Source organism: Typopeltis vanoorti, chromosome 7, assembly GCF_054136105.1.
Source record: "Typopeltis vanoorti isolate ZY-2024b chromosome 7, IOZ_Tvanoo_1.0, whole genome shotgun sequence".
Taxonomy (NCBI): domain Eukaryota; kingdom Metazoa; phylum Arthropoda; class Arachnida; order Uropygi; family Thelyphonidae; genus Typopeltis; species Typopeltis vanoorti.
The window spans coordinates 138,858,957-138,883,118 of record NC_143555.1 but is presented as its reverse complement, the minus strand read 5'-3'; the positions used below and the strand labels follow the sequence as shown (position 1 = coordinate 138,883,118).

General features: G+C 35.6%; 1 protein-coding gene across 2 annotated transcripts in view; it reads left to right on the top strand.

Moving 5' to 3' along the window:
* Positions 1 to 24,162, top strand: part of Ptp10D (Protein tyrosine phosphatase 10D) — a 253,950-nt gene that overhangs the window by 150,267 nt on the left and 79,521 nt on the right. For both annotated transcript variants that reach the window (XM_090395504.1, XM_090395503.1), the window contains exons 9-12: positions 1,490 to 1,633; positions 8,075 to 8,200; positions 18,513 to 18,655; positions 21,457 to 21,598. In XM_090395504.1, coding sequence (XP_090251630.1) covers positions 1,490 to 1,633; positions 8,075 to 8,200; positions 18,513 to 18,655; positions 21,457 to 21,598 — 555 coding nt within the window. The remainder of the gene's footprint in view (positions 1 to 1,489; positions 1,634 to 8,074; positions 8,201 to 18,512; positions 18,656 to 21,456; positions 21,599 to 24,162) is intronic.

The following is a 24,162-nucleotide window of genomic DNA, read 5'->3' as shown; positions in this document are numbered from 1 at the left end:
TCTTGCAGGATGACTTCGATAGATTGGAGGTCTGGGCTAAGGAGAATGGATGTCAATTTAATGTGACAAAATGTAAGGTTATGCATTTTGGGGTGAAAAGATTAGCAGCAGTATACCACATTGGTGGAACTGTTCTCCAGGAGATTGATGAGGCCAGGGACTCGGAAGTGTTGGTGGATAGGGAGATGAAGTTTAGGGGACACATTGCAAAAGTAGCTAAATCAGCTCATCGACTCACTTGGTTGTTGAAAAATACCTTGATGAGCAGAGACAAGCAAGTTATTGTAACTCTGTACCGAGCCTTGATAAGACCTCATCGCAACTACTGTGCCCAGATTTGGTCACCTAGGTTCCTTCTTGATGGGGAGGAGGTGGAGAGGATCCAGAGGCAAGTGACTAAGATGATAGCAGGTCTATGGAATGAACCATATGAGAACAGGTTGAAGATTTGTGGGTTGCAGAAATTAGTTGATAGGCGGAAAAGGGGAGATATGATTGAGACATTCAAATTGCTAAAGGGTTTCTATAGGATTAATTCAGAGGATATTTTTGAGATCAGGTGGTGGGAGAACTAGGGGACACCTATGGAAGCTGGGCAAGAGTGTGGTTAGCAAGGGTGTTAGAGCTGGGTTCTTCTCTTTTAGAGTGGTAAATGAGTGGAATAAGCTGCCAGAGTCTATTGTGGGTGCTATGACGGTGAGCGAGTTCAAAGCAAGGTATGATAGATACTGTGAGAATGTCATATAGTTGTGTGGACATGATGTTTAGGTCCTCCCTCGACGAGTCTAAGGACTCCCTGGAGTCGCCCATAATAATCATAATAATAAAATTTGTAAGATTATGCAACAAATCTTGAGACCTTTCTAGCCATCATAGCCTGAATAAAAATGACTTAACTATATCCCAAAATGCAAATTATATGAAAAATAGACATCTGAAATAATTATTATTTATTATTAGAAACATTGAATTTATATAATTCTGTTAATTGATATTGTACTTTTTATTTATTTATTTTATTTTTTAAAGTTTAATGATTTTAATAGTCATTCTGTTAGCTCAGAAGATGTTAATGTGTCACACTAGGGAAACATAAGCTTTGACAAAATTATTTACTCAATATGTGTTAAGTTGTGACCGCTTGGTTGACTGAGCGGTTAGCACATCCACTCTCCAGCCTAAAGGCTGCAGGTTCAAATCTTGCTTTGGCATGGGCGTTCGTAATTCACTGTGAAAATACCAGTGGTGGTTGGTAGATTGCGTTGTTGTGGATGATGATGATGGTATTTGCAGTTCGTTGTAGTTGGTGGAGATAGAGTTGTAGAGTAGGTGCCTTCCCTTGATGAGTACCTTGTACTCCCTGGAGGTGTCATGTAATAGTAATAAGTTCATAATATTTATTATAATTGTGGATCCCTTTGTATTGAGATGTTATAAAGATATTATTGTTTGCTGAATAATACAACTTATCACATTTAAAAACTTTCAGATCCTAATTCTCCTACAAATCTTCAGGTAGTAAAATCTAGTACCTCACTCATGATTCTGATATGGAATCCTCCACACCATTCGCTTTTTGATCACTTTATTGTAAGATATCAAACTATCGGAAGCAAAACATGGCAAAAAATAGGTGAGACTTAAATATTAGAAACAATTTAGAAATAATATGAAATATAAATCACATCCCAAGTATTTGAAAGTATTCAGTTGTTCTAATATTTTATTATCTATCACTATTTTACTTCTTATTAAGACCAAGAAAGAGATGGCATGAGACCAGAATGAGATCCATGTTAGGAAGAAGAAGAAGAATATGAAATATATAGTTTCAATAAAAATATTCTTATTATACAGTAGTTTATAATATTTAGATATGAGGGATCTTCTGAAATTTTGAATAAAACAAAATTTTACTTTTCATGTTATCATATACTGCTAATAATAATAATGTTATCATATGCTAATAATTTATTTATTCATTTGGGGTTCACCCTATTCCTCGACAGTCCCTTAGGACTTGTTGAGCCCTCCTAATGAGGGATTATGTATGTATTTTATGACTGAAGATTCGTGTGTGTTCATGGGCCGGTTTGCCTGTTCTAAGAGACAAAAAACCAGAGTTTCTGGGAGGAAAAACCCTCCACCTCCATATGAGACTGACTAACTCACCTTTAGTCAAAAGAGACCAGATAAAGGTTCCTCACATCATGGACGGAAATTGAATCCATGTCTTTCTGACCAAAGGGCTTTGTCTATACCAACTGAGCTATGAAGTTCATATGCTAATAATAATAATCCATGATTAATCTAACTGATTAATGGAGGTCAGATGTTAATAATATACAGAATGGATGACTCTTTTACATGTTTCTTGAAGTATGTAAAATATTGCATAATAATCATTTTTGATGCATGAATATGCAAGTGCTATTGAAAGTTGCCAATGATTACAGTTTTTTTTTTTTTTATGGTGATGCAGTTGTTGATGGTAGTCATCAATCAAAAATGCTGTTGATGAGTACTACATTGTTGAACATGGAGAACAAGAAACTGCAGTGATGGAGTTGGTTGACTTGAATGACTAATCACAAAGTGGACAGTCAAAAATCATCAGAGAAAATTGCAAAAAGTTAGACAAATCACTGTCATTGAAACTGGATATTGTATTAGCATTAACCAGCATTGGGCTACAGTAAAGTAGTAAAGTGTGCATATATTGACTAGCAAAATGCAACAGACAAGACTGTAAGTTTGTTCGTGATTGCATTTTCTTTGCTATTAGTGAAATGCATTTCTTCACAAAATTGTGACTAGAAATGAAAGTCAAATTCACTCCAAAATGAAAATTTAGTGTATGGGATATCTTCATCCTATCTCATCAAGGGTCAAATAATTCAGAACCCAATATTTTTGTTAAAAAATGCATCCTTGACTATCTTTTGAGATTGAAGAAGTGTCATTCACTAGGATTATATGCTGAAAGGGACAATAAAACAAAGCTATGTTGATATAGCTTTGTGAATTTATTTTACTCTCCAAGAACTCATTAATAAGCATTGTCCTTAACAAAAGGAGTAAGAGTCGATGGAAGACCAATTACACATATCATATATGCAGATGATGTAGTAATTATAACAGATAACAAATCAAATCTCCCATACCAGCTTGTGAAATTACAAGAAACCTGCAAAAATCATACAGTAGTTCCCCCCCCCCACACACACACACCATCAGCAGGGAATATGTTCCAAGACATCCCATGGATACCTGAAACCGCAGATAGTACCGAATCCTATATATGCCATATTTTTTCCTATACATATATATACTATGATAAAGTTTAATTTATAAATTAGACACAGTAAGAGATTAACAACAATAACTAATAATAAAATAGAACAATTATAACAACATACTGTAATAAAAGTTATCTGAATGTGAATGGAATCTTGACAACCTCAGCACTTTTTTTTAAGGCTTCTCTTTGGCATATCCGAATTGCCAGCATCACTACTCTTGCACTTGGGGGCCATTATTAAGTAAAATAAGGGTTACTTGAACACAAGCACTGCGATACCGTGACAGTCGATCTGATAACTGAGAACTATTTGGAATGGCACGCAATTCCAGATATTCTTGATTTCCAAAAGGCTGTAAGATGCATGTAGCTTTTTTCCACCTTTGCAATGAGTTGCCCTTGTGTTGGACTACCTCTGGGATCAGCCAAATTGTCTATTACTAAAAGAAAGAGCCATATGGCTTAATTTTGACAATGTAAAATTAAATTAAATAGGCAAAGTGGATATTAGATCCAACATTATTTCAAACTTACAAAACTACAAAAGTTTCGTAAGTTGACCTGAGAGCTTACGAGAATACAATTATCGGCATCCCCGAGTTGCCTTAGCTACTTAAGTCAAGTAGGTAGTGCAACTCAGGGATGTTGATAATTGTATTCTTGTATGGTGGAGCATTATACATAGTTTCTACAAACATCGGCTTTGAGATAATGTTGGATCTAATATCGACTTTTCCGATGTAATTATAAATTGTTTATTTCCGGAATTTTGATATCTTTGGACCAGGGTTGACTGTGGATAACTGAAACCACAGATAGTGAACCCACAGCTAGGGGGGGGGGGGAACTACTGTAATATGATTATAAATTCAAGTAAAACAAAGATAATGAAAATTGAAAGACACCTGGAAGATACGCAGATAGTACTAAATCAGGAAATCATAGGACAATGTTAATGGTTTTAATTACCTAGGAGCATATTTGACTTCAAATTTAAATGACATAGCAACAATAAAACACATTCTCCATAGCATGACCAATGATGAATAAACCGAATGAAATTTGGAAAAACAACAAACAGTTTTTGCAATTCTAAAAATAAAATTATATGAAAGTATGATACTACCAACAGTTCTCTATGGGGAAAAAACTTGAACCATAAAAAAAAAAAAAAAGAAGCAGAGAGGAAACTTTAGCTTTTGAAATGAAATGCTTCAGGAAAATAAACAGAACTCATTGGATAGAACATAAAACTAATGCACAAATGCATTAGTTTTATGTTTGCTGTTAGATTTGAATATCCTTACTCAGATAAGGAATCCTTATTTAAATATATTCGAATAAGCCCTTAGAACTGCATTGGACTTTTCAAAGCTGCTGGATATTCTGCTTTGGACAGAGAGCAGTAGAAAGCTCTTATCAATATGGTACTCAACCCATCTTGAGGACAGAAGAGAAGAAGAAGAATATTGACATTGAGCAAGTTGAAATGATTTTGTTGTGTTTGTGAGCAGTCAATGCTTTTTTGCAACATCATAATGCAATTCTGCATGCAAGTGCATTTGTTTCAACAGCCAATGAGATCAGATTTACAATTGTGGAAGGTCCTCCTTACTACTGCCATTTTCCTAGACTTAGCAAAGGCATTTGACAGGGTGCCACATGATAAGCTGATATTTAAGTTGTAGCACATGGGTCTGGATGTCAGATTGGTCAACTGGATTCAGGATTGGCTGTCCGATAGGTATCAGAGAGTTGTGTATGGTGGAGCATTGTCAAAGAGGCAGAAGGTTACAAGTGGGGTTCCACAGGGCTCAGTACCGGGACCTATATTGTTTAACCTTTATGTCAATGACATTGTCCATGGATTGCAAGGGGATATTCGATTGTTTGCAGATGATGCGAAGCTGGGAAGGGTTATTAGTAATAGTGCAGATGTGGTAGCCCTGCAAGAGGATTTGAATAAGCTAGATAGCTAGAAAAATGAATGGGGGTGTCAGTTTAATGCAGCAAAATGTAAGGTCTTGAGGTTTGGGACACATTGATGGGACGCTGCACTCTATGGGAGGAGTTAAACTGGAGGAAGTAGGAGAGACGAGATCTGGGTTTGATGATTGATAGAAACCCGAAATTTAGTGGACATATTGCAAAGGTAGTGAAGGTAATGCAGAAGATTGCTGCAATAATGAGAAGGACACTGACTTTCAGAGATAAAATGGTTATCATTCCTTTGTATAAGACTCTGATCAGACCACACTTAGACTATTGTTCTCAGATCTGGTCCCCAGGATATGAAGGGGATAAATTAACTGTGGAAAGGGTACAAAGGCGGATAACAAAGATGATGTCGGGACTGTACAATGTTAGTTATGAGGATTGGCTGAGGGAGTGTGGACTGCAGAGTTTGGTAAATAGAAGGAGTGGTGATATGATTGAGACTTTTAAACTGTTGAGAGGTGGTTACAGGGTTGACACTGGGGAGTTCTTTTGCTTGGTTGAACAGCGGGAAGGAGTCATGACAAGGGGCCATCCCTGGAAGTTACGAAAGGAAACTGTGAGAAAGAGGGTGAAGAGTGGTTTCTTTGCATGGAGGGTGGTTGAACCATGGAATGCATTGCCTGATGGAATGCTGAGAGCGAGAACCATCAATGCATTTAAGGAGTGGTATGTTAGACTTTGTGTTTCCTAGGAGGAAACACAGACTATCATACACAAGACTCATCAAGGGACCTCCCTCGATGAGTCTTGATAGACTTGTGTTTCTTAGAAAGGACCTCCTGATGAGTCTTTGGACTCCATGGAGACCAGAATAATAATAATAAAAACAATAAAGGTAGATTGATGAGATAGAAGCTCATATTTAATCTTTACAAGCACCAAGAACCTCAGTAGCAAGAATATGTAGAGGTGTAAGACAGGGTTGCTCTTTCTCCCATACTGTTTAATCTCTACATTTAAGATTCGATAAACAAATTGAAAGAACTAATAGAAACAGAAATTAGCATAAATGGAATTGAAATTAACTGGCTACTTTTTGCAAATGACATAGCAGTTATAGCTGATAATGAAGACAAACTGAAATCCACTATGACAAAGATGGAGGAAATTTTCACACAGTACAGCCTAAAAATTAATTATAAGGAAACAAAACTATTAATTACAAGTAAAGCAAATCCACTGAAAATAAACCTGGAAATAAATAATAACCCAATACAACAGGTATCCTCCTTTAAATATCTTAGAAGTCTTATCACAGAAGATGGAAGAAGCCAATCAGATATTAAAGCATGAATAATCTTGCCAAAAAGGCATTCTACAATAGAAGAAACATTTTCGCCAGTAAATCACTTAGCATCCAGCTCAAAAAAAAGGCTAGTAAAAACATGCAATGGAGCACTGCATTATATTGTTGTGAGGCCTGGATGCTAACAAAAAAGAAGACATCAAAAAGTTGGAGGCATTTGGACTTTGCTGCTGGAGAAAGATGATGATAAATTAGTTGTGCAGAAAGAAAAAGTATTGAAGAAATTCTAAATATAGTTCCTGAAGAGCAATCATTGATGAACCACATCACTAAGAGAAGAAAAAGCCTAATTGGACACCATCTGAGACATGAAGGACTAATTACAGAAATAATGGAGAGGACTTTCCTTATAATTAATTTTTAGGCTGTACTGTGTGAAATAATGGAGAGGACTGTAGAAGGGAAGAGGTCACAAGGCAGACCAAGAATTTCATATATAAATAACATAATGATGCTAACCAGTGCTAAGAGTTTTGATGTGCTGCTAACTAACCAATCTTCGGATTGATGCACCAGAGAAGAAGATTTAGAGATTTTGCAAAGGCTTTTGATAGATTACTACATGACAAGTTGTGTGTGTGTGGGGGGAGTAACAGTGTCACAGAAGAGGAAAATCACTAGTGATGTGTCCCAACAATCTGTTTTGAGGGCTCTTGACGTTTAACTTATATAAAATATGTTAATGATATTGGGGTAGAACAGATGTGGCTTTACAGGAGGATTTAAATAGACTGTGATTGGATAGGAGAATGATATGTGCCAGTTCAGTGTTGTGGAGTATAAGGTTTTAAAATTTGGGAGGCAAAGCTGGGATATGCAGACTGTATAGTTGGCAGGGGATATCTTAAATTAGAAGAGAAAGGGATTTTGGAGTGATAGTGGACAAGGAGCTAAAATTTATGGAATACAATTGCTAAAATTGAGAATATCAGTGGATTACAGCAGTGCTGATCTGATCAGGCCACATGGATTGCTTTATTTATATGTAACTTCTGCCCATAAAAGGGTGTAAAACTACACTACATTAGTGTTGATGGATGAAGGATTTTTTCCCTATTTTTATTAATTTTTATAATTTTTTTTTCTGTATTTTTATTCATGATTAACCCCCCCCACACACACACACTGGTTATGTTTTCAGTATCGTTTGCGATTTCATAGAAAGAGCTTTATGAGAGGGAAGAAATGGATTTTTCTTCCTCATAGACCTTCCAATAAGACAGCTTTTCAAAATGTATATTTTGAACTTTTTTTTTTTTGAAATACAGCATGAACTGGAGGAGAGATTAATTTTTCTGTGGAAGTAATAGTTACTCCAATGGTTTTTAATTTTCATTGATTAAAAAATCAGAAATCTCTCTAAACACTCATCAAAATACTTTCATTGTCATTTTTCACAAGAGAGAGAGAAATATGTTGTAATATACTTTTTACTTCCATTTTACTTACTGAATCCTAAATTTTTTTAGATATCGCAAATACCACCTCTTGCGAAATTAGAAATCTCATTCCTGGTGAAAGATATGTGATCCAAGTTACATCTGTTAGTAATAGAGTTGAGAGTCGTCAAGCAGAAAGTGTTGAACAAATAATGTGTAAGTATTTTTTATTTTGTGAGTTTTAAATTTTTTACAAAATTAAGATCTAAGATAATCTCCTCATATTTTAGACATTTATATATTTATAGAAAGAGCTTCATGAGAGGGAAGAAATGGATTTTTCTTCCTCATAGACCTTCCAATAAGACAGCTTTTCAATAGTGTCTCTAAGAGACGAAAATGGAAAAATAGTTCTAGAAGAAGAGAATAAAGCACAGATTTGGATAAAATATGTAACAGAGCTTTTCAATGATACTAGACAGAAGCCTATAAATATAAAAGATAACATTCAAGGACCAGCAATCATGAAATGCGAAATAGAGAATGCTATACGAACAAGTAAAACAGGAAAAGCCAGTGGACCAGATGGTGCGCAAACAGAATTTTTAAAATTAATAGAACCAGATAACATCAAACTTCTTGGAAAACTATTTAATAAAATATATGAAAGTGATGAATTTCCATCAGATTGGCTCAAATCTACATTTATCACTGTCCCAAAGAAACCCAAAGTAAATTCCTGTGGTGACTTCCGACTTATTAGTCTAATGAGCCAAACATTAAAAATATTTTTGAAATTAATTCAGAATCGTATTTATAGAAAAAGTGAAGAAACTCTAAGTGAAACACAATTCAGCTTTCGGAATGGTTTTGGTACTAGAGAGGCCCTTTTCTGTACCCAAATATTGATACAAAAATGCATGGAAAAACAGAAATCTGTCTTTATGTGTTTCATAGATTTTGAAAAAGCATTCGACAAAGTCAGACACACTAACTTAATAGAAGTCCTTCAACAAATAAGGTTAGACGAACAAGACATAAGACTAATAACAAATCTGTATTGGAATCAGTCAGCTACCGTTCAATTAGACAACATTACCACCAGTGATATTAACATCAAAAGAGGAGTGAGACAAGGATGTGTGCTCTCACCACTCCTGTTCAACATATATGCAGAGGTAATCTTTAAAAAAGCATTGGAAGAATGTTCAGAGGGAATCACAATAAATGGAAAGATTGTTAACAACCTTCGATATGCAGATGACACCGTGCTAATTGCAGATAATATTATGGATCTCCAAAAACTCATTGACAGAGTATACATAGAAAGCCAAAGAACGGGAATAAATATAAACATCAACAAGACAAAATACATGATCATCAGCAAACATCCAGCCTCATCAATGAAACTGACACTCAATGGGAAAAATATTGATCAAGTGTCAAGATATAAATATCTTGGTTGCTGGCTTAATGAACGGTGGGATCCAGAAATAGATATAAAGACAAGGATTGAAGTTGCATGGCAGTCCTTCATGAAAATGAGAACACTATTCTGCAATAAAGACCTAAACATGGAAGTCAGATGCCGAATGCTGAAATGCTACGTGTGGTCTATTCTGCTCTATGGAGTTGAAACATGGACATTGAAGGTGACAACCATCAAGAAAATCGAAGCCTTTGAGATGTGGCTATACAGAAGAATGCTAAAGATATCATGGACAGAAAAAATTACCAATGAAGATGTCTTAAAATCCATTGGCAAAGCTAAACATCTTGTACAAATAATCAAGAAACGAAAAACATCATATCTTGGCCACATCATGAGAAACAGCAAATACCAACTTCTACAAACTATTTTGATAGGAAGAATTGGTGGCAAAGGAACTAGAGGAAGAAAAAGAATATCATGGTTTGACAACATCAAGACGTGGACAGGAAAGAGCAGTGCACAACTGCTCAGATTAGCACAAGAGCGCAGTTTGTTCGCCAAGATGGTCGCTGACCTTTGATAGAAGATAGCACAATAAGAAGAAGATATATTTATATTTGTATATTTATAAATATTTTCTATGTTTATATTTATAGCAGGTTCAGTGGGTATGCAATTAGACTGTAAAAGGATGCTGAGCATCTGTATTACAAGTTCCAAGATCTAGCAGAAATATAAGGCAGAATAATGCTAGTTCTGCTGAACAGTGGCAATGGAAAGATCTATAGAAGAGATACAATGCAGAAATTGATCTTCTATGGGATAGTAGTTGAAGAAAGTATGTAAGAAAAGTTCCATTTATTGACTGGATTGCTCTTTTCTGAACAGCATCAAGAATTCTTAGGGAGGTCGTAGGTGCAACTCCCTATACATGAGAGCAGTATTCCAATGTTGGTCAGATTTGGGATTTGTATAATTATGTAACTGTTCAGCAGAGAAGTACTGGAAGTACTTGACTGGAAAAGGATGCCAAGTTTTTTGGAAGCTGTTGATGCTATAAAAGTGATAAGATTGTGCCAGGAAAGGTTTGGAGTAAGAGTCAGTCCAAGAAGAGAGATTTGATCTTGACTATTGAGCTTAGCATCATCAAAAGTAAGCAGAGAAGATCTGAGGTCTTGTTTATTTTCCTGTAAAAAAAAAAAAAAAAAACTGCATTGTGGAAGCATTGAAGTTGACTAGGTTGCTTTCACTTCCAATCATGGATACTGTGAATATCGACGTTCAGGGCACTTACTATAGATGATCTTGAAGCATGAGATGTTTTAGCACCACAAGGCCTGTCATATGAGTAGGATGAGTGGAGTGTGCTGCCATCAGCAAAACTGTGAATAGGGTTTGTAGTGAATGAGAGCAGGTTATTTGTATAAATCAGAAAGAGGGTGGGTGAAATGACAGAACCCTGAGGGATACTAGCATTGAAAGGAAAGTGAAGAGAGAAAACACCATCTACCATTACAGGTAGGGATTGATCTGAGAGAAAACTGACAGTCCAAATGATGGTAACTTGTTGAGAAGCCCTCAGTGCCAGACCCTATCAAAAGCCTTGAAAATGTCAAGAGCAACAGCACAGGTTTCTCCACACCTTTCTTTGGAATGGGTCCAAATGTGAGTGATGTAGGCCAGGAGATTTCCTGTGGATCTGAGGTGGAGAAATCCATACCGGTGGTCACTAATTGGATACAGTTCTCCAGATGTTGAAGAACCTGACTATTGATAACTTCCATTACTTTAGACAAAACTGATGTAAGAGAAAGGTCAATAGCTTGATGGTAAACAACATTTATCTCCTTTTTTAGGAACTGGTTGTATATGAGCTTTCTTCCATGCTGAAGGGTAGATGCCAGCTGAGTACAGTTTAGTGAATAGATGATAGAGAACAGTTGTAGTTCAGGAGCACATCTCTTGAGCACAATGGGTGGAATTCCATCAGGACCAGTTACCTTTGTAGTATCTAAGTTGTTCAAGTTCTACTGATGTCTTTCTGGAAGCAATCACAATGCATATTAGGAAAGTGGAAAAGTAAATAAAAAAACAAAATTAACAGTAATCAACATCAATATTGTGCATTCCCCCCCCCCCTCCTGTCAAGTTCTGATTCTGAGAATTAATTTACTTATTAGAATTTTTCTGTTAAAAACATTTACACGAAAACTGTTTCTAACATGAATTTATAAACATTGTTACTTTGGTATTAGTCATTAACTTAAACCATCCTTAGCTCTTTCAAAGTTGAAATACAACTCTCTCATTTTGTTGCATATATACATTTTCGTTATTTTGCTGGTACCTTATTGAATAAATATTAGGATCATTTTTCAGTTTAAAAATGAAACCATAATTTTAGATGATGTATAAAACAGCCAAAGGATTTGGTCCACCCTAAGAGCATATATCACAGAAGAAATCAAAGATCATAAAGAGAATAAATTTAAAAAAAAATTACGGAGAATAATATCCAAAGTAATTACATTGAGAGATAAGAAGTGATAGGACAGTCATTGAAAATATTCAGATGGAATTCAGTTGTGAGTAGGACAAGTTACATTTTAAAAACGTAAAAAAAAAAGCTGTTAGAAATCTGAAATGTGGAAAGGCAGTTGGAGTAGATGATATTCAACTAGAAATACTCAAATATGAAGGTATAAAACTTTTAAAGCAGCTGCACTACATTATTCCAAAGGTATGGTCAGATGGTAGAATTCCAGAAGGGAAAATATTAGAGAAATTTCTGTACTGTATAGAGTATATATGATATACTTAATGTACAGAAAAATAGGTTCATGTTAAATCAGAAATAAGGCATGATTTATATTATCTTCGCCGCCATAATCTATAATCAACATGAACTATAGTATTCTGTAAAGCTATTATCCAAAAGAAAGAAGATAACTTGCAGTGTACTAAAGGGGTCTGTGCTTGGACTGCTGCTTTTTAATTGTACATTAATATAGAAAGAGCCTCTATAGCTTGATCAGTATAGAATGAAGCCCTTTGGTTGGAAAGACCTGAGTTCAAATCCCATCCATGACATGAAGAACCTTTTTCAGGGCTTTTCAACTGCAAGTGAGTTAGCCAGTCACATAGATTGCAAGGTTTTTGATTCTAGAAACTCAAGTTTTTCACCCTGCAAAACAGGTGAACTGACCAGATGAACACACATTTTACAGCCATCAGTTTCTATAAGCCAAGTTACTTGGGCATTATAGGCCATTATGTCTAACATGAAAGGGAAGATTAGTTGGGATGATATAGAAAATTATTTGAAAGGAAATATTTATTTGCTGTTAATGCAAAACTAGATAAAATAAGAGCTGATTTTAAGTCATTAATGGTCATATCTAGATTACTGACCACATTTCACTTCAGTAGCGAAATGTGGTCAGTAAAGACAAAGTAAAGATAGTGAGTAGTCTGTGGAATGCTTCATATGAAGATAAAGGGTTTATAGCAGAAAAGAGGGGATATAATAGAATCACATAAGTCACTAAAAGGAGTCTAGTTTCTGGGAAAATTCCCATGTTACTCCTCTTAAACACTATTAATATAATTACGGCTATTATAGCCTGTTTTTGTTTAGGAATGTCCCTTATTTTAATACATTGGCTAACATTACGGGGTGCTTAAGGGTCAAAGCTGTATAACTGAGAGGAGACCTCCACATAGCCTTTAAAGGAATGCGGAGAACCGACCAGGGCTTCTGACCTAATGTCCAATCCTCACCTTCTCGTGGTGCACCCTGTTGGGTATCTACTTTGATACTGAACGAACGAGGATGGGCTGGCAATTTGGGATTTAGCCGACCAAATTGTATTCTTATTGGTTAAACCAAAATAAAAAAATGATGGTACAACATGACGAAATTTCATGCCGGCTGGGGCGTCGCACGGTTAAACAAGGCCCCCGTTGTTTTCGCCAGGGAACCAGGGCAAACAGCGAAAAGTCAGCTACTGGAACAAATCTGAAAACAAACCCCAACTCAACATCACCAGAGTTAAAGATCGGTACTATCAACGTAAGAAGCCTGAATGGCAAAGAAATGGAGCTAGCTGAGGAATTAGATAAGTACCAGATCGACATAATAGGGGTGACTGAAACAAAAAAGACCAAAACTGGTGAGATCTTTCTGAGCAATAAATACAAAATGTTATATTCAGGCAATAACAATCAAGGAAAAGAAGGAGTAGCCATAGTATTCAACACAAAATACGAGGCTAATCTTCTTGAATGGCAGTCAGTCTCAAGTAGAGTAATGTGGGCAAATATGAGAATGGGGAACTGGACAATGAGACTTATTTGTGCCTATGATCCCACAGAAGGTTCTACTAAGGAAGAAGTGGAGGAATTTTTTGAGGCTTTAGAAAAAGCAACTGACACAATGAAAAAGGAAAAGTTGGTCCTTGTTGGGGATCTAAATAGTAGAGTAGGAAATGATTGTGAGACATACAAAAATATTTTGGGAAAATTTGGAGAAAAGAGCAAAGCTAATAATAATGGCAAATATCTGTTGGATTTCTGCTCAGGACATGGACTGGTTATTACTAACACCATGTTCCAACATAAAAATGTGCACAAATTCACATGGAGAGAAGAGGCTAGGAATAAGAAAAGTCTCATTGACTATGTTATTGTTGATAGTGATGTTTTCTCCCTGGTGCAGGACACCAGAGTGTACAGAGGATTTGAAATTGGAAGTGATCACTATTTAGTCTTGAGCAGGATAAAATTGAATTTCATATTGAAAAGAATAACATGTAAGAAAGTTTTAAAGCGAATAAAAGTTGAGCAGCTCTCAGATGTAAACTGTAGACTAAAATACAGAAATATTATTGAAAAGAAAATGAAAGAGTTTGAGAACAGGAATCAAACCTTGGCGATTCAGTGGCAAACTCTGAAGGAAACATTGATTGATTCTGCCAGAGAGGCATGTGGTGAGGTTGTGTGCAAAGATAAAAAAATCAGAACTCCCTGGTGGACACAGGAAGTTAAAGAGGCAGTGAAGGAAAAGAAGAAAGCATATCAAATGTTCCTGGCAAATAAGTCAGCTTTTACTCTTACAGAATACAGAGACAAATGTAAGAAAGCTAAACAGTGTGTAAAACTAGCTAAACAAAAGTCATGGGAGGACTTTGGCTAGAATATAGAAAATAAATATCAAGAAGGTGGCAAAATATTCTGGAGGTTGTTGAAGAAGCTTAGGAATGGCGGAAAGAGTGCTATAAAAGGAATTAGAGATGATAAAGGTGAAATGAAAACAGGAGAAAAAGATATCCTTGAAGTATGGAGTAATTACTTTGAAAAACTGCTAAATGAAACAAGCAGTGATGACAGCACAGTGGTAAGAAACACTGACCAGGCATGCAGTCAGGAATACATATCCATACTTGAAGTAGAAAAAGCCATCAAAGGCTTGAAATGTGGAAAGGCAGCAGGAGTAGATGATATTCGACCAGAAATGCTGAAGTATGGTGGTATAAGAGTCTTACAGTGGCTGCACTGCATAGTTCAGAAAGCTTGGACAGAGGGACGAATTCCCGATGATTGGAGTAGAGCTCTCATAGTACCCATATATAAAAAGGGAAATAAAACTGAATGTGAGAATTACAGAGGTATTTCCCTACTGAGTGTTCCTGGCAAGATCTATGCAAGTATACTTGAGAAACGGTTGAGAAGAATTGTGGAAGAAAAGCTTGGTGAAGAACAAGCTGGATTCAGGCCAAATAGAGGCTGTCAGGATCAGATCTTCACTTTACGACAAATAGTCGAGAAAGCATGGGAATATAACAAAGATCTGTATTTAAGTTTTGTCGATTTGGAAAAGGCATATGACAAGGTGCCAAGAGAAAAGCTATTCAATACGCTGCAGTTATATGGTGTCAATGGGGCATTATATCAAGCAATACTTAGTCTTTATTTGAGTTGTGAGTCAGCAGTTAGAATTGAAGGAAGTATAGGAAGATGGTTTAATATTAAATCTGGTGTCAGACAAGGATGTACATTATCCCCTCTGTTATTCATTATCTATATGGATCACATTATGAAGGAATGTGGTATTAAACCTGATATAAAAATTGGAGATGTTAATGTAAGCTCTTTGCTTTATGTGGATGATGTTATACTTCTAAATAAATCCGCTACAAGTCTGCAAGATTCTCTGACTAAATTGAATAGCTGTTGTAATAGATATGGTATGAAGGTCAGCAATAAAAAGACAAAGACAATGAAAATAGGTAGACTTGTTGAAAATGTCAACTGTGTTGTGAATGGAGAACCTGTGGAACAAGTAAACCATTTCAGCTACTTAGGCACAATTTTTACTGCAGATGGTAAACTTAATATAGAATTAGACAACAGAATCAGCAAAGCTGATATCGTGGGAAGTCAATTGAATAAATTCATATGGAATAAGAAAGAAATTAGTCGGAACACTAAATTAGCTGTATACAAGACTGCGTTGAAACCAATTTTAACTTATGGATCTGAGAGCTGGGTCAGAAGTAAAACACTTGACCAAAGACTAGAGACCGCAGATATGAGAGTCCTGAGAAAGATTAGAGGCGTGAACAGATGGCATCAATGGCAATATCATATTAAAAATGAGGATATTAGGAAAGAACTTGACATTGTCAGCATCCATAAATGCATTAGCAGAGCTAATCTCAGGTGGTATGGTCACTTAAACAGAATGGGCAAAGAAAGATTAGCAAAACAAGTGTTCTCTGCCAGGTTGGCAGGAAAACGACCCAGAGGAAGACCAAGATATAGGTGGATTGATACGGTACAAAGTGCCTTAGACGATAGAAATATAAGATCTGATAATGTTGGAGTCTTGACAAGTAACAGACTGATTTGGAGGAAAATTGTAGATAGGAAGTTAGTAATGATGTAATTTTTTCATGTAGTACTGTCATATCCTGTACACCCCTTGAGGGTACATGGCAGGAATTTGATGATGATGGCTAACATTACTCAAAAAAGGGGTGTGTATATATATATATATATATATATATATATATATTTTTTTTTTTTTAGGGCATTATGGGTGAGTATAGAAGGCAATTATGGCAGAATAAAAGAAGTGGAAAAATTTTGTACATACCTTGTTTTTAGTTCTATGATGCCTTCCAATTCCAAGATCCTGCTGAAGGGTGTTTATAAATGGGGGAAAGGAGGGGGGGAAGGAACATGGGGGTGTGTTTGACGTGGGAAATAAGTTTGGAAACCCAGGTTACTACTACTAATATATATATATATATATATATATATATATATATTATTTTGTTTAGGGCCGCATTTTTTGTGGAGGAGAGAGAGGGGGCTAAACTGGGACGGGTTAATGGGGTGTAGCCCGTTTCAGTTGTCGTCTGCCCGTCATCGGAACCTTGTCGGAATGAGTGTAGGGCTATGTCAAGGCTGCAAGTTGCATCTGCCAAATTAGGGCTTTTGTGGTCACTACATGGCCGAAGGCGTGGCTTAATTTGTAAGTTCTGGATCATCCAACATTCGGAAATTAGGTAGGGGCAGTGGACGTTGATAGAATTTTCATCGCATTTTATTTTATCGAAAATATATATACCCCTTTTTTGAGTAATGCTAGCCAATGTATTAAAATAAGGGATACTCCTAAACAAAAACAGGCTATAATAGCCATAATTATATTAATAGTCACTAAAAGGGTTTTGGAAGAGGAAAGTTTTCAACATATGACGATAGGGGAGGGGGGGGGTAGAACAAAGGGTTACCCTGAAAATTGAGTCAGTGTGGTTAGAAGAGACATCTGGATTAGATGTTCTGCTTTGAGATCATGAAGTGGAATGGATTGTTCCAGTCTTTTGGTGAGTGCTCTGTCGGCAAATGCATTCACTGGGAGAGATGATAGGTAAGATATGAACAGAGTTGTCATGGGCCATGCATTTAGTCATTAGCTCTGCAGAAATATTTGTGTAACAATGATACCATTAAAATAGAGATATTGATACTCTCATTTGAAATTAATCAGCCATTAAATAAATCTGACAGACTGGACTAAATAAAAAGACAAACTAGGAAAATAGGCATGAAAAAAACATGTATACTTATTTCACACAAGAAAGAACTCACTTTACCTTTGATACTTACCTTTGATAATTTAGAGATCTTTACTTGATATCCGATATCTTTTCTTGGACTGACTTACACTTCAAACCTTTCCTACCATAAGCATCGTATCCATAGACTTAATATCCTACAAAAAAAAAACACTAGCTGTCATTTTCTGCCCAAAACATTACTTTTCATCTGTACAGCTCTTAACACTGTATAAATTCCAGGTCCTCCCTACCCACCCATTTTTCCACTTTACTTCAAGTCCATAACCCTTACCCTTAGACTAATATTGTTCTCACATTTGGGGAAAAGTACACCAAAAACATTTTCTAAAAATGTTTGATGCCATCCAAAAGAGAGCAACCCCCCCTCCCCCACACCCCACCACCACCACAAATCCTCCCTCTATCCCGCAGACTCTCACTCTAGTTGCTCTCAGGGATATTCTCTTTTTGCTTATTCTTTTTCTTATTCCATGTATGATGTACAGTCCTGTACACCCCTTGAGGGTACATGGCAGGAATTTGATGATGGTGATGTATGATGGAATAAGAGAAAGAATAAGCAAAAAGAGAATCTTATTTTCTTATTCTTATTACTTATTCCATGATGTTCTGCTGACTGGCTACACCCATTTCTCTACTTTACTTCAAGTCCATAAACACATAAACAACTGATAATCAATAATCACTTGCTGCTCTGCTCCAGACATACTTTCTCACACAGTTTTCCCCTAAGGACTACAACATCTAATATGTTAAAAAAAAATTTAAGTTCCTTCTTTCTTCTTGACCACTTGCCCATAGTACTGATCAAAACATAAATACAACAGTTTTGGAAAAATGCTAATTGGAAACTAGTCATAAAATATTAATGTATAGGAATATTTTATTTATTTTCTGAATCATTTGACATTCTCATTATTAATTCAATTATTTATTTTGTTTCATTTAGATCCTGATACCATTCAGAATGTGACCCCTATTCCGGATTCTCACAATATTAGTTTTCAGTGGACTGTACCAACTGGCCGTTTAGATTCTTATATCATTCTGTATCATGAAGTGAATGATCCAAGTGTTGAAAAATCACAACAGGTAAGACACCATTCATTTTTGTTTGTTTTTTATGTGACTTCCATCCACAAAAGGTTGTAAACACTATGAGTGTGTGAAGGCTTTTTATTAATTTTTATACATATTTTTGTCTTTATTTTGTACATAATCTGAAACCCTACTCTAGAGAAAAAAAAACTTTTTTGAGTCCCTTCAGATCTCCAGCAAGTAGGACAGTGGTAATTTAAAATCAGTACATTTGCTGTGTCTTTACTGTGTTGTTTACTGTTCTATATGATATATGGAAAGGATGCTTTCAGTTTTAGTTTACTGCATGAATTCTTTGCATATCTTTCAAGATATAGTTATTTAAAAAAATAACCGTAAATGTTATTTATAAGGTCATTAGTTTTGACAAAAAACATGATTTACAATCCAAGCACCTTGAAAGATGGTACAGTAAATAATATTCATTCACAGATTATCTTGACTACCTTAATAACTGGTTATATTTGTTGTTTCCTTAGAATCAGTGTTCAGCAGAATTAACTAACCCATGCTGAAAACATTTTTCTTAGCTGGTGGAGCCATAAACAGCACTTCTATTTCCATGTACAGTGAGTGAAGATATGCTAATTCTGTGCCATAAAAAATGCTTGCACTGGGAACTTTAGTCACCTTTGTCACACATTGTCCATATTGTATTTGTAATAATGTCTGCAACTTTCCTTCAGTTGGAATTATTATTATTATTATTATTATGGGTATCTCCATGGAGTCAGTAGACTCATCGCAGGAGACCCAAACTAGCAAAACAATATCTGTCATATCTCTTCTTGAATTCATTTACAGACGAAGAGCTCACAACTAAGTCAGGCAATGAATTCCACTCATTCACCACCCTCCAGGCAAAAAACCTTGTTCTGACACCTTTGTTAACCACACTCTTCTTTAATTTCCAGAGATGACCTCTTGTTCTTCCATCACTATCACACAGCTGAAACATTTCCCCTGCATCAATCCTATAAAAACCTTTTAGTAATTTGAATGTTTCTATCATATCCCCTCTTCTTCGCCTATCAACCAATCTCTGCAATCCCCAAGCTCTCAATCTATCAACGTAGGGAGCATTTTTTATATCACTCACCAACTTAGTCACTCTTCTCTGAACCCTCTCCACAGCCTCCTCATCTCCAAGGATCCAGGTGACCAGACCTGAGCACAGTAATCCAAATGTGGAAGTATCGATGCTTTATAAAGGGGAATAATAACCTCTTTATCTCTGGATGTCAGTGTGTTCCTCAACAACCAAGGAACCTATGTGCAATCCTGGACACCTTAGCAATGTGTCCTCTGAACTTCATCTCCCTATCTACCAATACCCCTAAGTCCCTAGCCTCATCAATCTCTTGGAGTACCTTTCCATCGATGTGGTACACAGCTGGTAATCTTTTAATCCCAAAATGCATGACTTTACACTTTTCCACATTGAACTGACATCCATTTTCTTTTGCCCATTTTACCAGCTTATTTAAATCCTCCTGCAAACTTTCAACATCAGCTTGATTTTTTATTGCACTACACAACTTTGCATCATCAGCAAACAACTGAATATCTCCCTGTAAGCCGTTTCCTATATCATTTATATACAAATTAAACAACATTGGCCCAAGCACAGAGCCCTGAGGCACACCACTGGTCACCTGCCTCATTCTGGATTCTGCTCCTCCATACACCACCTTATGGTATCTCTCCCTGAGCCATTCTCCTATCCATATCACCAATTTAATATCCATTCCCATCTGCTCCAATTTGCGTAACAGTGTTCTATGGGGTATCCTGTCAAAAGCCTTAGCAAAATCCAGAAGTACCAGAATGACCTGAGTCCAAATTCCATCTAGTTTGTGAGCAATCTTTATAAAACCTTTTCAGCTGAAGATGATTTAGTTGGTCTCACATTGGAGGTAGCAGAGTTTTTGCTCCTGAAAACTGTTTTTTCATTCTGCAAAACAGGCCAATTGACTGGAGAATGTGTGTGCACGTGCACACACACACACACACACACACACATATATTTGCAACAAAATGGCTTCCTAGCCTTAGTTACATTGCCCCTAATTCCATAAGCACTATTATTAAATAATGTATATCAAAGTAACTCATGGCTAGGTGGATCGGTCCAATGTCATTCAAAATCTTTCAGGCTGAATGAAGCTTAAAAATTTCATATTTTTGGATTTTACCCCCAGATGCATATTGAAATATACCCCCAAGGAAAAATTTCAGATTCAAAATCCCTTGGGAATAGTGATAAACATTTTGTTCAGTCGCCCAGTGTTCATCAGCATGCATATTGCTGTGTATGAAAACTATAAAATCTGTATAAACAGCTTAAAATTGACAGATAAAAGGGCGACCTAGATGTAAATAGGTGCATAAAATTTCATTATTTTCTAATTTCTTCCTTTTAATTATTAACTGATATGTCTAAATATTATACTATGCACATATGTATATATTATTTCTGCTAATAACGTGTGTGTGTGTGCACGTCTTTTAAAATTTTCAGAAGAGAGTTGTCTTCACATGCTCTATTCTCAAGTAATGCATCTCAATCAAGGCAAAGGTAGCTCAAGCTTCCAATGTGGAATTCAATTTTTTTTTTTTTTTTTTTTTTTTTTTTAAGGGGCAGGGGGCTACTTATAGTCAAGTCTTTCTTGTTTTCAGATCTATATGTTTTAGATTTATTTATATCTTTATGAAAATATATTTGTATTGTATGCATTGAAATGCTATTTTTGCAAACATTAACAATGAAGAAATTATTCATTATTTCTCTTTAGGTTCCTGTAAATGAAACTGATCAAAAAGAAACAATGAGTGTTATAATTAGTGACCTGAAGCCTGGAGAACTGTATTCTTTTAGCTTTTTTGCAGTTAGTCATAATCTTCGCAGTGAAGGAACTAGGATAAGAGCAAGGGCAAGTGAGTGGAAATTGATTACTATTTTGGGCTTAATTCATGAATTCAGTATTTAATTTAAATTCTTAACTTTTTTTTGTGCTCATATACAAATTAAACTGTTTGAATGTATTTTTTAAGTTTTCATAAGAAAGTAAATCAATATAAAATTTTGCACTGATTTTGGTACTGTTTAGAAAATATCCAAGCTGTGGCATGTGGTAAACAAAGTTATTATTAATAACTCTGTGTTTAAATATTAAATTCTAATTACAGATGGTCAACCTGTGTAGCTAAAATGTTTAATAGTTCATCCCATGCTTCAAGATCATCTACAACTAGTGCCTTAAACATTGATCTACATACTCTCCTTCAGTGGGATGAAAACAACCTTGTCATGTTCAATACCAGCAAAACAGTCTTGCATTTTTTCATGCAAAAGAGATCCCAGTCAACCCTCAGTAATACATAAATCACCAGGCAAGATCAGATCTTTTTGCTTGGATTAACATTTACCTCCAGTCTCTCTTGGCATAAATAGCCTCCTTAGCATCCAAGAAACTAGGCATTATCTTTCATTCAAAAGGATATTTTACATCCAACCAACTCCTAACTATATACAAATCCCAACTCCACCCATGCCTGGAATACTGCTCACATGTTTGGGGCAATGCACCTAAAACTTCCCTTAAAATCCTTGATGCTGTCCAAAGGCAAACAATTAGGCTCATAGATGATTCATCCCTTACATATTCTTTTCAACTTCCATTTCACAGATACAGTGTTTCAGCCCTGTCTCTATTCTACAGGTACTTCTGTGGTCACTGCTCCAGTGAATTGGCAACCATCGTTCCTCTACTTTCTGTTGCACCTATTAATACAAGAACAGCAGCTTCCCAGCATCCCTTTACTGTGCAATTGCAAACACACCAGGCTTGCTTCCATTCTTCTTCTTTTATTCTGTCCACCTCTGTCCTGGAACTGCCTTCTTCATGAAGCATTTCCAAACAACTACAACCTGCAACTCTTCAAATAATAACATCTATTCTACCATCTATTATCATCACTATGTGACACCACCAAGAAGTCCAAGGACTCATTGTAGGAGGGTCCTCCTCTCTGCACAGCTCGCCATCTACACAACTTAATTCTCCATCTAAGAGTCTAGAAAATTTTAAAAGCTACACCAGGAAATCAAAGTTCATCATCTTTAGATATGTTGACATTACCATACAAAAGAAAAGTCTTCATTATGTTTTTTTGTAAAAGAGACACATGACAGCTATATATGCCAATAGTAGGGAAAATATATGAGCAGAATGTGAAGAAAAAATTGTGTGTTCAAAATAAAAATAATAAATTCATAATTTTGAAATTTTTAAAAAAAATATAACTTTTCAGTGTAATTTTGAGTGTTTTTTATAGATATTCTATATATATATATTTACCGATTATATATTTATATATTACAGAATTACAGTTGCAGCAACAACATGGTCTTAGTTGTCGCTGCAACTGTAATTCTAACTGATTAATCATCTTCACATCACAGTCAAAAGGACACATTCCCTTGAATAAGAACAGCTTGAATTAAATGCCTGCCTAGAATCTAAGTACTTAATAAAAACTTTTTAATTGAAGATGAGTTAAACCAATCTCATATGGAAAAGGCAGGGTTCCCCCTCCTGGAAATATAAACTTTCATCCTGCAACATACAAACATGTTGAATAATATACTCAACTGATGATATAGCAGACCATAGAATTGGGATTAACTGTTATCAGAGCAAGTTACTTGATCAAGGAAGGCTGTGTGACCAAAGATAGTAATGATGGGTAAGATGAAATTTATTTCAGTTTGGATGAATGTTCTTATTTTTCAACCAAGCAGAAAGGCAGTCCAATATGTTGCACAACTGAAATTACAAGTTCTGATAGTAGTACTTAGGCATAAGTTTTGAACTGATTACCCTCAGTATTGCAGTACAAGAACATCAAAAGAACTTCTACTTTTTTGGATAATAGTTTTGATGACAGTATTTGGATTTCTCTGATCCTGTTGACTATTTCATAGCTTATTATACTGATGATATACTAATAAAAACTCATGAAAAGAGCCTGATAATTAAGATCATGTCAAATAAAAAAATTTCAAAAAATTTTTATTTGCACACAAAAAATTTCCATGATATTACCTATCTGTTGGTTTTTGAAGATCTTAGTTGAAATTCCATCAAAGTGTAGGGAACATTTTTTTTCTAGGTTGTTTCATCTGAAGCTGAGTTAGCTTCAGTTGAACAGACAAAACTAGTTGAGGATCACTAATCATTAGCAGACATGACTTGCACTTGCCCTAATTGGTGCCTTATCTGTCTTCAGCATTAATTTCAGATAGTCACATCTGATCCTGATTTTTGCTTTCATTTAATTTTATAATTGTATTGTTCATTTTAGATTTTATTATCAGTAAAATAGGCATATCATAAGCCTTATTGAAATAGAACATAAATCATTTTTAACCTTTTTTTACATTTCTTAAAACTTCACATTTGATACAGAATTTTATATTATCTTCTGAAGGAACAAGA